The sequence below is a fragment of the Charadrius vociferus genome, unplaced genomic scaffold (genome assembly GCF_000708025.1).
Source record: "Charadrius vociferus isolate BGI_N301 unplaced genomic scaffold, ASM70802v2 scaffold2550, whole genome shotgun sequence".
NCBI lineage: Eukaryota > Metazoa > Chordata > Aves > Charadriiformes > Charadriidae > Charadrius > Charadrius vociferus.
The window spans coordinates 78,094-91,847 of NW_009646383.1; the positions used below are offsets into that span (position 1 = coordinate 78,094).

The 13,754-nt window shown below is 59.4% G+C and overlaps 1 protein-coding gene across 1 annotated transcript in view; it reads right to left on the reverse strand.

Moving 5' to 3' along the window:
• The window catches only part of LRP1 (low density lipoprotein receptor-related protein 1), a gene marked incomplete at its 3' end in the record, with an annotated part of 90,949 nt that overhangs the window by 68,973 nt on the left and 8,222 nt on the right, over positions 1 to 13,754 (reverse strand). Inside the window, 6 exon segments of the mRNA XM_009894377.1 lie at positions 1,210 to 1,473; positions 1,734 to 1,862; positions 2,776 to 2,895; positions 5,208 to 5,345; positions 11,566 to 11,688; positions 13,187 to 13,321. Of these exon segments, the coding sequence (XP_009892679.1) occupies positions 1,210 to 1,473; positions 1,734 to 1,862; positions 2,776 to 2,895; positions 5,208 to 5,345; positions 11,566 to 11,688; positions 13,187 to 13,321 (909 nt within the window).

The following is a 13,754-nucleotide window of genomic DNA, read 5'->3' on the forward strand; positions in this document are numbered from 1 at the left end:
CCGGAGGGGCGGCGGGGGGCAGCGGGTCCCGGGCTCGTGCCCCCCATGTCAGACAGGGCTTCGGCCAGCTCCCGCGTGGCAGCCGGGGCACCGTGACATTGCCCTCGGCAGAGAAACGCCCTCGGCTCCGAGATCCACCCAAGACCTTTACTCATTTGCAAAGATCAGTTCGTACATGTTCATCTAATTTGCGAGGTTAGCGATTGCTCATCACAGAACACCACCCGCGTCTGCGGAGGAGGGGGGTCCCTCTCGCATCAGGCCCCGCACAGTCTCCCCCTGGAAGCACCCCTAACTTCAGGGGGCAAAAGACCGCGGGAGGATGACGCCAGGGAAGCTGAGGGCTGCAAAACCTGACAGCGACACGCTGCAAACCCTGGACCCCTCCAATCCCACCCTGATTGACTTGGTCTGTGGTTTCATAGGATAAAATCAGCCACAGTGCAACACCAAGAGCAGTTTCCCTCATGCCGGCTGTACGGATGTGGCATTCACCCACCTTCCCTCTTGGGGGGACCCCACCAACCCCACTGCACATGCGACAGCACACATGAAAGGCTCCTCCAAGCCCACAGCTTCTGCTGGGACCCCTCACCATGCAGAGCCTCTCGGGAGAGCGGGCACAGGCCTGAGTCAAAGAGCACCGAAATCCCAGCAAGTGACTCTCCCTCCCATTCTGACTGCTGAACTGGGACCAGCAAGCCCAAACAGGAGACAGAGCTGTAACCACACTCATTACGGCCGGGTAGACACAAGCTGAATGAAACCACCATCTGCCACTCATGCCGGTGACTCATGCGGCACTTTTTGGTCGAGATTTTGCTCTCAGTCACTACCTGGGGTCAGGACCAACTCCTGGTTTGGCCAGAGGAACATGGGGCAAAAAACAAGAGAGGAAGCAATGAGAACTGCCGATCCTGAACCAGCTACGCAGGTACCATCTCTGCTCCTCACTGCATCATTTTTCCTCATAATACTCACACAAGGAAACCACAAAACTTGCTAGAAACAATAAGAGGAAGGAAAAGGAAAGCCAAAAGCTGTGTTTGTGCTGAAGCCTTGGTGCCTGGCCCCGTGGAGAGCTGCCTCCTACCAAAATACACCCCTGCTTCCCCCACCGCTGGCTGGGGACGCTCAGGCTGTTGAATGGAGAGGGGGACTGGGGGAGCAAGGACTGGGAGCAAGGCCCAAAGGGCAGCAGGCACTCACGGTGCAGGCTGAGGGAGATGTTGATGGAGCGCTCCTCCACAAAGCCCTTCAGGTTGGGGATCTTGGCACACTTGAGGATGGTCTGGGAGGCACTGTCACCCACGTGAACCCAGCACACCGTGTCCTCAATGTAGTTGAAGTCCATGGCCGTCGTCTGCTTGGCACTGGTGGGGGTGATGTTGGGCACAGGGGCTCCGCTCAAGTAGGTGGCCAGGATGTTCTGGGAGTTGGCAATGAGCAGCACGGGAGGACGGTCCACGGGCTCTGGAAGAGAAAGGAGGGGAGAAGGGCAGTCATGGCAGAGCACCCAAAACTCATGGTTGCAACACTGCATCAGCCTGGCCCTTCTGCGCCAGTGAAAACCAGGTCCTGACATGCAGCCCGACATGTGCAAGAAGGCGGTAGCACAGGACAGTCCTCGGGGAAGAGCACCCTGACCTGCGGGCAGGGGTACACGAGCGGCAGGAGGCCACAGTTTGCAGAGCTGCCCACAAGCAGCACGCTTCTCCCACCAAGGATCTCACCATTCTTGGCTTTGCAGGATCTGTTATCAGGCTGCAGGAGGTACCCTTCAACACAGCTGCACGTGTAGGAGCCCTCTGTGTTGGTGCACGTCTGGCTGCAGGTCCCGTAGACGGTGCATTCATCAAAGTCTGGAAAAGAAGGCAAAAACCCCCAAGGTTTGGACAAGTGAATGTCTCTCCCTGGCTGCCTTAAGAGGGGATGAAGGCTCCCCCTCTTCTCCAAGGCAGAGCTGCAGGGGAGGATATGATCCCCAAACCAAAGGGTTGGTCACAACGGCCTCCAGAGGAATACCTGTCCAACGTCACCTCACCACACCTGTGGGCAGCCCCCAGCTTTCTGCTCCAGCATCCACAGCAGAGCAGCAAGAGGACAATCCCTGCCACACAGCTGAGTCTTTTCAAGGCCTAATTATCCACTGCCCCTCCCCCCCACTCTGCAAAATCTGCACCTTCATTTCCAGTCTGAATTTCTCTAATCTTCAGCTTCCAAACCCCTGGCTTGCACGCTGCTCTTTCTTCTACCAGATGAAAGAGCCGTCTCCACCAGAGAGCTCTTGCCCCCAGAGGTGCATGCAGGAGCTGATAAAGGCCCCTTTCACCTCTGCTCAGATAAATGAAAGAGACGGAGCCGCTGCAATCTCTCACTTCCAGACTTGTTTCCAGGCATCGCATTGATCTGATCACTCCTCGCTGACCCTCTCCTGTTTTCCAGCATCCTCTGAGGCACGGACACCAGGAGCACACACAAGCCCAGCGATGGCCCCTCGCTCCGTACACAAAGGTGAAACCTTTTCCCTACTCCCTCCCAATATTCCTCACTCGGGCTTTCAGGAGCCACATCCACGTAACGGCCCCAGGGAGGCAGAGTCCCGTCCTGTCTGCCCCATGTTCCCCTCTGAAGGTCAGGGTCTGCCAAGCCCCAGGTCCCTCTGGCTGCACGGCCAAGCCCCAGCACCGCTGCCGAGACGGCGGCATCGGCCACAGCCCAGAGGAGCCGCTGGCACCATGCCGGGGGTGACGGCGCTGCCTGCCCCGTACCGACCTTTGCAGCTCCTCCTGTCCTCGGCCAGCTGGAAGGAGTTGTTGCAGTAGCAGACCGGTCCGTTCAGCGTCGGCACGCAGTGGTGCTGGCAACCCAGCGCCGTGCAGTTTGCTAATTGTTCTGAGGAGACAGGGAAGATGAAGGAGAGAGGATGTCATCCAGGGATGCTGGGGTAAGGGACAGGATGGACACCGGGGCCCCAGCGCTCAGTGAAGGGGACCCCCAGGCACCCCACCAGGCTCTGCTGGGGGTCTCCACACTGTCCCCAGTGGGGAGGGAAGGACTGAGACCCTCGGCCGAGGGAGAGGAGGCCGTAATGGATACGTGGCTGCTCCACAAGACGGGGGTCTGAGCAGCCCCAGAGCTGACGACTCGACGTCACTTCCTGCCGGGAGCTCGTTTGGCCGCGGCCACCGAGACCCATCCCCTCCTCACGCAGGAGAGCGGCACGGGCCACGGCACCGGGGTATGCTGGGGGACACGGATCCCAGAGAGGCTTCAGGGTGAGCTTATCCACCACGTCCTCTCCACAGCAGCTTCCCTCTAACTGAGGCTGCCGGGAGCCTGGCGACCGCGCCGCCAGCGCCAGGGTCAGGGTCGGGTGGCCCCGGGGCGAAGCTGGTACCAGAGCCGCGGTCGCCTGGCTCACCGCCTCCCACGCGTTCATTAGCAGTCACAATAATCACCAATAAAGCCCCCACCTGCCCGGCGCTGCCCACGGGCAGGGGGAGGCCAGGGCTGCCCACCTCACTCCGTCAATAAACAGCAGCAGCCTCCAACTCCACCAAGGTCATTTAGCGATGGGCCTGCTTGGCCTGCTGCGAGGGACGCGCTGGCAGCCCTCTGCTGGGGGGGGGTTGGTTTATGTTGGGTTTTATTTCCTTCTCTCCTCTCCTCGCCCTGCCCGACCCGGTCACTTGGGTGCTCGAAGGGCGTTGAACTGGGCCCCAGTAAATCTGCCGGCGGAGGGGAAACGGCCACGAGCCTCCTCAAGCCAACACCACCCAGCCCTTCCCACATCCCCCTTCACGGCCGGGGCTGTGGTGAAAATCCTGCCCTTCGCATGTGGAACCATTTAATAAGCCGGGCAGGGACCGGCCGAGTTGTTTACAAGGTTTATCAGCTGTGGCAGGCCCAGCTATCCATTTCAGATTCTTATCTCTCAGCTTTAAGCACCGTGTGCATCCAAAAAACAGAAAAAACCCCCAAGAGCACCGGGTCTGCAGGAGGGGGACGAGGGAGGGAGTTTCAGTACGGAGGCCCCGATGGCGTTTCCACCTCGGTGGATGCCTCTAAGGGCAGCAAAGGGTCCTCGGCACATCCCCACATCTCCGCAGGGGCACCTCTGGGGGACAAACCGCCCGCTGCCGAGGGAGCGAGCTGTGCCGGCACTGGCCCGGCACTGGGGGCAGCGGGACAGGACGCCGCGGGGCTCCAGCAGCCCGAGCATGAACCGGGGTGACTGCTCCTCTCCCCAAGCCCAGGGCAGGGGTGGGCTGGGGCTGGGGCTCACGACCAGCTGCCGTGGCCGGCGGGCGGGGGGCCCCGCGCCATCCGACACAAGCGCTGGCGAGGGCTTGCGTCCCCAACGTGCCCAAACCTGCGAGCAGCAACTGTCCTGACACGGGGCCTGCCCGTGCCCAACCCTCATCACGCGCTGCCCAGCTGTGAAAAATCAGATCCCATTTAAGTAATGAGAACTATTAGCCAAATATTAATTGTCAGCTCGGGCACAGCTGCAGAAGCCGCCTCGTGCTCCTCCCGCCGGAGCCATGGCCGGGCGCAAGGGAGCCTTCGGGGCAGGGTGTCCCAGGGTTGGGCTGAGCGGGGCAGGAGCCCCCCGCCCTGGGCAGGGGAAGGGCTGGGGAGAAAATCGGGCTCGCTGCTCGCCCAGAGCCTGCAGGGACCCGGCTCCAGGGGGCAGCCCAGGACACGTGTCTCTGCGCGACTAATCTGCACACCAGCAAGCCGGCGCACGCTGATTTAGGGAGTTTTCCAGCAGGATTAGCAACAGGGGACAGGCTCGGAGGGGGGACAAAGCTCCTGGAAATTAGGAAAAAAACATACCGGTATCTCTTATCTGAACCACAACCCCAGTCCTCCAAGCTTTTAAACCCAGGAGACAATGCAGCTATTTAATGGCCTGCAGGCTCAGGAATGACGGGCATTTCACTTGCAAGCGGCTCTGGCTAATCTCTGGATCTGCCACCGGCCAGCCCGGCGCTGAACTGCACCGCGTCGGCTGCGCTCGGCCAGGAGACGGGAGCATGGAGCGCGGTGGCACCAGCACGAAGCTGTTAAACCAATGCGGGGCTCACGCCATACAGCCAGAAACTGGGGACAAACAGGGACCTTGTGACCCTGACCATGGCAGGAGATGAAAGGAGGCAAGGGCAGTATCTCTTTGACCGCCATCCCCCCCAGACACCTACCCCGACAGTGTGGCCCCTCGTCGGAGCCATCGAAGCAGTCGTGGAGCCCGTTGCACAGTTTGCTCATGTGAATGCAGAGCTCCGTGCCCAGGCAGTTGTACTCGTTGGGCTGGCATCGGGACACCTTGCTCTGAGGACCTGCAAGACAGCAAAAGGCAGAACCGTCACCAAAGGCTCTGCAACCCCATCGCCCGCAGCAAACACCCTCCCCAGCTCTTCCTGCAGGAACCTCATCAACAGACACTGGATTTCCCTTTCAAAGCAGGCGGACTGCTGCAGGCGCTGCTCCCTGGGGAGGAAAAGCACGCCCCATCTGGAGTGAACTTTCGCTTTTCCATCCCAGTGAGCGAAATGGAAGGAGACCCAGAACAGATGGGGACCCTCTGCTTGGCCCCAGAGACTGCCATCGGAGGACAAGCGCCTCCCCAGGAGGGAGGTGACCCCAGACCTCAGCACCCCCAGACTCCCTGTTTCGAGCTCCCACGGGTCACGTCCACTCTGGGCTGCTCAGACACATGGCTCCGGGCGCCCCTCACTGCTGGGAGGGCCAGGGGCACACGGGGTTGGGCAGTGCCGAGCACCCTGAGCACAGCCGCCACGTCCCCCCGTCACCCCAAACACTCCCTCAGGTGCCAACATGCTCTTTATTGAGAGGCCGCTGTGCAGGCAGGCTTGCGGGGGGTTGTTAAGAACCAGGGCTACGCAACACAAGGAGACTTAATCTCCATTATTAACTAGAAAAATTACAAAGGAAGCAAGGCTTTATTTTTAAGCTTCTCTGAAAAGAAGCATAGCATTGAGACAAACAACAAAATACACCGTAAATCGATTAACATCCTGAAACCCCCTTAAAAGCTCCACCACTTTGAACACTGCTTCACCCCGGGTTGGAAGGTGGCTGCCTGGGGGTGACGGGGTGACGCACCGATGGCGAGCCCCAGCACAGTGCTGGCATGGCACAGATTCGGCGTCCGCAGCCCACCGGCATGGCACAGCACAGCACGCAGACCACAGAGCGCGGCAAAGCCCGACTCCCCTCCGCAGGCTCTCTTCTCCCCTCCTCCCTGGCCCCAAACCTAAGTTTGGCTTTAGGGCTGAACACGCAGTGTTTCGCCAGCTCTGGCTGGAGCCGCCAACAACGCCTCTGCTGAGTCAACGGCAGCACGCAAGCGAAAACACTAAAATCCCATTTTACGGGGAGACAGTGGCTGCTTGTGCCTTGCCCTCACATCAGCAGGGCAGACAGCGCACCGGCCTCGCTGGCAGCAGGGACAGTGGCAGAAATAGCTCCCCGAGCTCCCTGCAGACCACCCCGTCCTCCGCTGCAGGCGAAGCGCCAGGTGAGCACCGAGAAGGACACCTGCAGCACATCATGCACCGAGCGCTTTGTCCAGGCTTGGTCCCGTTTTAGACAGCTTTTGAGACCAGCAGTCACCTTCATCTAAGATTCCACTGGTGGAGTTTGTCCTAAATAAGCTTAAACTCTCCTTGGAGAGGAGCGTTACATCACACACAGCGTGCAGAGTCCAGCCCAGCGCTCCGCATGCCAGCACATCCTCATCCGGCATCATTCCTGCCGCGCCAACGTGCTCCGGCCAGCAAGGGCTCAGTTTCACTCCCCACAAGCCGTCCCTGTGGAGCTGCACTCAACGTGCTTTTACCCGTAGCGCGCGGGATCACAGGAGGTGCTGCTCCAGCGGGGCTGAAGGCTCAGCAGCACATGCGACTGCAAACCCCAGGGGAGGGACACCGGGACCGCAGACACCCCGGGCAGGTGGGGGTACCCCTGGCTCTTGCCCCAACCTCGTCTCCCACTGCCCCACTGCGCCGCAGCCCCTGTTCGCAGCACGCAGTTGGCATAACAGGAGACCGAGGGCAAAGCCTGGGGGTGGCTCCTCTCGACAGAGCCTTCTCCAGTGTAGCCTGAGCCCCTTCTGCGGGAGGGGGCTGCGGGGGCACTGCCCCAGGGACAGGCAGGACTTGTGCCGCCAGCACTGCCTGTGCTCCCCAGGGCTCAGCCGGCAGTGAGGATGGCGAGGGAGGAGGAACCCATCTCACTGCGCTGGGCAAGGGTCGAGGGGAGTTTGGACAAGGGATGGATGGGATGGGACCTGCTGGCTCTGACCCCGTGGTTCTCCTGACCCTGCGCGAGACCCCTTAGCATATCCCAGCAGACGCCTTCGCACACCCATCCCTCCGTCCTGCAGACTACGACAAATGGCAAATTGCTACTCCAGGAGCAGACAGGACAGGATGGGTTTCTCCTCTGCCTTTCCCAAATGCAGCAAAGCCTCCGCAGAACTAAAGTCCAGCACGCAACCGTCCACGAACTGCCCTGCAGCCCGGCACGCTGCAGCTCCCGCAGAGATGGGCAGGAGGTTCCCACGGCAGGAGCAGCCCATGAAAGCCCCCACTAAAAGCTCACGACCACCGTGTTTTGCAGAGAGGTTCCCCAACCCGCCACGGTGAAAACCTCATCCCCTTTCGTTTGTCCGTTTTGTGCAAAGTGAGTAACTCGGGGCTGTTGACACACGCGTCGCCCCTTCTTGCACAAGAGGTGCCTGAAGAACGTAAATCTAACCGGCTCCAGACGCCAGATCGCTCCCCGGCCCACAGGCTGCGTGTCAAACATGTTCCAGTCTGTTTCCAGTTAGCCAGCTGGCTCGGCACTGGGCTCAGCCAGGATGGGCGATACGGAGCTCAGGACCACCGGGCTCCATCGCAGCCATCGGGGACGTGGGTCTCCCGCTTCCCAGCGGGGAGATCCGCGGGAGAATTTCTCACCAGATGCTGCTTTATGGCTTTTGTTTTTCACAAAGGGCTGAACAGCAGCGCTATCTGGGCACCAAGTAATTGCAAATTAAGGGTTAATTAAGTAGTATCAATATACGGGCTGAAAGAATGAAGGCACTGAAATAAAGTGCGCAGTTCATCAGTCAAAACTGATCTGCCGTGTCCATTATTCCCCTGCAAAGAGCCTGGATCAAACTACTTATCACAAACAGGGCAGGATTAATCTATGAGCCACTTTGTTTGCTTTTGACTGTGTTGGTGCACTAATAAACGAGCCAATTTATTACATGTGACAAGCTTGTGGTACACCCCAAGGAGCTGAATTAGACAGGAATTTTTAACCTCCGAAAACCATTTGGGGGAAAAAAAAAAAAAAGAAAAAAAGACGTAAAGAAGAAAAGCAGTTCTTCCTCCTGTACACGCAGCCTGCAGTTGGTTGGGCAGCAGCCCAAAGAGACACAGACGTGGGGGAACGGGACAAGGGAAGGGGCAGGAGGAGCCAGCAGCGGGACGGTCCCACTCACCCCACCGGGACGGACTGCAGCGCCAGCAGCCGAGCACCGGCCGAGCTCGGGCAGGGAAGGACCCAGTGCTGCTTCCTGGCTGTGCCCGGCGCCAGCACCACGGGAAGAGAGCAAAGGCTCTGCAGGTGATGGGCTCACTCGAGACACGTCCAAACCTGAGCAGGGCCAAGGCCACCGAGAGGTCCGGATCCAGCACTCGGCCCGATGAACCATTTGATGTCGAACCCTTGCAAACACCCCGGCGACCGAAGGCCGCGGATCTGCAGATTTGTCCGCAGCGAAGCAAACAGTGTCGCGCAGCCGGAGAATCACGTGCCGGCAGCTCGGCCGTCCCGCTGGCGGGCAAAGCCCCAGCTTGGCCAGGGCACCCAGCTGAGCTGGGAGAGCGGCAGGCACGAGGCCAGCCGGGGCGCAGCCGCCAGATGACGGCCGTAGCTCAGCCGCGGCAAATTCATTTCTCAGAGCCCCTCATCTCCTTTGATTTTCCACAGGACGGAGGCTCTTGTCCAAGTTTTTTTTCCCCCCAGGAACGCTCCATGGAGTGAAAAACCAACTGACTGGGCAAGAACCGGGTAGGAGCCGCTCACACGGACGCGCGCACAGCACCAAGCTCGGAAAGGGAACTCTTCCTATGCTCAGCTAACATGTAAGCAAAGCCAGCAAATACTTAAAAGGATTCCCCAGGGAGGAAAACCTCGCACATAATAGACGGCATTTCAAGAGACTCTGACATGAGTACATTAGTGCAATGTAAATAACGCTGCCGCGCTGCCAGGGTGCGAAAGGGTGCGCCAAGCAGCGTGCGAGAGCCGCGTTTGCAGCCTGGGCTTAAAAAAAAAAGAGATTAAATAATAGTAATAAAAGTCATTCTCTCCCTGCCAAAAAGATAAGGAGGATGAGAGCCTGCTGGAAGCCCCGGTGCCGAAGTGGCGTGAGAAAAGCTTGCCTGGCAATCCTGGAGATACCGGGCTCCACGCCCTGCGTGTGCCGACAGGTCGGGCTCTACTCGCACAAGCCTGGGCAGGAGCAGGCAGGAGCAGGCAGGAGCAGGCAGCAACCTCCGTTCACAGCCCCTGCCCGTGGGAAAGGCACAGGCAGGCGCAGGCAAGCGCCAGGCCAGACCTGCACCAGCACTGCGCCAAGCACTGCCCCACCGCCGGTGCGGAGGAGCCGGCAGCGACAGCCACTGACCCCAACTCCACGTGCCGGAGGGCGCAGCATCCTTCTGGCTCCCTCCTGGTGCTCCCGGGGTTGGGGCTGCTTAAAGCGGGAACCTGGGGAAGGTGAGCAGAGTCCCTTGGGAAGGTGAAACGCCTCCAGGTCCCCAGATCTCAGCTGGGGACGGAACGGCTCCCCAGGAAAAGAGCGTTTCCAAAGTTTAGGGTGTGTGGTGGTGATGGAGACTCATGCACTCTGTCCCAGGCGTGGTGGCAGGGTGAGAAGGGAGGAAATTCCGGCCTTTGGTCCGTGCTCACGGCCCCGCTGTCGAGGCTACCAATGCTTTCCCATTCCCACCGGGGCGGCAGCATCCGGGGCAGGTGGGTGCAGCTCCGCGTTCCCCATCCAGGGGGGACCCTCTGCCAGCCCCCACCAGTGGCACCTTTGCAGCGAAGAAAGAGGAAGAAGAGGATGGGGGAAAAGCACCTGAGGGGTCTGTTTTCCGTTCACCTGTCCGTCAGGACCGGGGGTGGTGAAGCGGACACAGCGGAATGCAGCAAGCGGAACACGTCAATCAGGACGGATTTCTTCCAGCTGGGGATGGGCCTCCGAGTCCTCCCGCAGTAATTTTCCAGGGCTGCTGATTGACTGGAGCCAGACAGCCCATCCCAGCCCCCTCATCCCTCCCACGGAGGGGACGGTTGCATCATTTTGCTTTAAGAAATAAATAACCCCAGTACCGAACCAGAAACTGCTTTGGAGGAGACCTTTATGCCAAGTGCAGCGGGAAGCAGGAGGCTGGGAAGGATCTCCGAGCGAGAGGACGAGACGATTTTCCCGGTTGCTGGTGAGCAGCGGCAGGGATGAACCCGGCTGTGACCATCCTGCCAGCCCGGCACCTCGAGGCTGCTTTCCTGGCACAGTAAAACAACCCCACGAGGCTGCTCCCGCGAGGCAGCAAGGGCAACACAGCCTCCCTCATCATACGGAGGGAGAAACGGGGACAGGCTGAGAGGTGGGTCCTCGCCCCAGCCCAGCCGGAGCAGAGCCCCCGGTACAGCGCAGCACGGCAGGACCGGCACACCCGCCGGCCCTGCAGCCCCCGGGCTGAAGACACACACGCCCCATCCCCATCCCCAACCCCTGAGCCCCGTCTAACCCAGCCCGGTTCCCTGTTTGCTTCTGCAGAGACCCGAATGCCCCATCTGGGGCAGAAGCATCCCCGGCGCCGGAGCCACCAGCTCCTCTGCGGCAGCACGGCTCCAACAGTCCGGGACAAAACCAGTAAAACCAACACAGCATCCTAATCCAAACACATCTGGGGAAAGCTGTGTGGCTTTTCCAGCTGTTCCTCAGAGCTCCCAGAGATCTCCTTCCTCCCTTCAGCCCAGCCCTTGCCCCAAGCACCCGTTAAACGCCAGGCACGGGAGGCACCGGAGGCACCGGAGGCTCAGTCGCCTGAGGAAGGGATGCTGCTGCAGCAGAGCTGACCCCGTGCCCACACCCGGCTCGCTGCGTCCTCGCCTCCAGGACTCTGCTTTCCTTGTGGAAACCAATTTTGATGCAAACAAAGCATAAATCAGTGATACCCTGTTCCCAGGAGGCTGTTTTGTTACGATAGATCACGGCCCTGGAGCCAGAGGCCCCAGGAGCAGCGGCGAGGGAGATAAAGGGAGGACGGAGAGATGGACGGCTTGGACCCCTGCCGCGAGTGGTACCCACCCCCCTGAGGTGCTGCAGACTCCGGGTACTACGGGAGAAACAGGAGCTGAGGTAGAGCGGTTGTGCGATGCCGCCTGTTTGGGACCCTGGAATAACCGTGCAATGAGAGAATGGATGAAACAAAATCAAAGAACATTATTAGGAAGGAAAGGCATACATACATATATCGGGTGATTCATCCGAGCCATCCGGACAATCCTTTTCCCCGTCACAGCGCCAGCCCTTAGATATGCACGTAATCTGATCTTTGCATGCAAACTGTTTAGGGCTACATGTCTTCGGTGCTGGATGAGAAAAGAAATAATGATAATAAACAAGATCAGTTTCTTCCCAAAGACAAGTTATTTAAAAAAAATAAAATTTAAATTAAGGACTAGATTGCTTTTAGTTTGATTTCTTTCTAATGGCTCAGCAAAAGTTTTAGCCTGGCATCAGATCCATCAACCTTGCCCCTAAGGAAAGGAGAAAATTTAAACCGAAGCATTAATTACACTGCGAGAAAACAGGAACCGAGATCCATGATGCGCTAACAGATTTTAAAGATCATTTAACTTGGATGAATTAGCTCCTGGGAGCCAAAGGCGGTTTATTTTCTATGCTAGACAGTAAAAAAGACAGGGAAAAAAATAAGAAAACCCAAATGAGGACAAATTAAAAAGTAACATTTTTAAATCACAAAGACAGCACCAGCAGCAGCGGCAGAACGGGTTTTCCATCCATCCTGCACCCAGGAAACGCACGTGCAGGGCCGGGACGGTGCTCCCGGGGAGGGTCGGCGAAATAAAACAAAAGTCGTAACAAAAACCAGCAGGAAAACTGAAAGCACAGAATGAGCCTGACCCCCGGGACGGGACAGGACTGGGAAGAGCCCCAGTGCCCTCCTCCCGGGCGGCTGCGGACTGAGGGGGGCTCTGCCCCCCCTGAAACCGGCACCTCGAGGAGGCTGACTGCAATGAGGGGGTCACTGCACCCCCCCGAGCAGAGGCTGCAATGGGGGGTCTGTGCCCCCCCTCCCCGAGCAGAGCCCGCCCGACCCCTCGCCAAACGGCCGCAGTCGGGAGGGCAGGCAGAGACCCTCGCCCGTCCCCGGCACTGCCGCGCTGCGCTTCGCCTGTCAGCCGCCGCTGCGCCAGGGCCTCTTTTGGGCAGCCCACGTCGCGGGGGGGGGCAGTGCCAAAGCTGAAAAAAATGCATATGTAGCCATCCCGGTAACCCAGATGGGGGTACCAGAGCTGCCGCCCGCAGGGGATGCTGCGGCAGGGCCGGCAGCAGGAGCTCCGGTACGAGCTGCAGCCGGGAAGGATTGAAGCAGCGACGCCATCTCGGCTTCAAAGCTGACCGGCCGTGCCGGGGGCTCTCAGGCGGGGGCTGTCGCCCCGGCACGTGGCAGAGCGCGGTACCCACAGCCCCCCCCGGCTCCGGCATCTTCTCGCCGGTCTGTCGGCACTTCCCTTTCTTCCCAGGGATGCAGCTCGCTGCGGCGAACGCTTCCCCACCGACTGCAGCTTTTGCTCTGAACGGTGAGCCCTTGGGAAGGCAGGAAACCTTGAAAACCCAACGAAACGCAACCATGAGTGTTTGTTAAAAGCAAAGGCAGTCAAACACACTCAATTCCCTAAACATTTATCCTGTGTCATCCCCAGTCTTCTGCTAAATTCCCTGCTCCAAGGATCCGCCTAACTTTTTCCTCAGCCCACGGAACAGGGGGTCTCTGCATCTCCCTCGCCGCGGCCGCACCGAGCAGTGCCACGGGCAGGAGACACTGTGAACGCTGCAGCTCACGCGTTTCACGGCCCAGTGCGCCCGCGGGCTCCCAGCAGGCAGCGACGGTGCCGCGATTTCTCCGCAGCGCCTGCCACGGGAAGGAATCGCCGTAGCCAGGTCCAGGCAGCTTCTGCCCGGTCTGCAGTGGGGATGCTGTGAGGGAAGAGGACAGGGAAGGTCTGGTCCCCAGTCCAAATCCTGGTTCTTGAAGGATAGGAGGGACCTTTCCCCACCGTGTAACGCTAATTATTCCTCAGGCCTGCAGAAGGGCTTTGTCTGATGTCATTTGGTTTGACTGAACAGTACCACCTCCTACAAACCTCGCTGCCCTTCTCTCTGTAAAGCGTCAGTGTCGGCAGCGTTGGGGTGTTGCTCAGCGGGAGAGGCTCGACACCACGACAGGGAGCTCAGCGCAATCAAGATGGAGACTGGACGTATCAAAATGGATGAAACATCCCCGGTTATAAGCAGATGCCTCCCCTTCCACTGCCCCCCCACACCTTCTTTCGGCGAGGGATGTCTTGCAGACCAAACCTGTCCCCTTCCTCCTGCGGTACGCGGCAGCACAGGGCTGGGAGCATGGGGA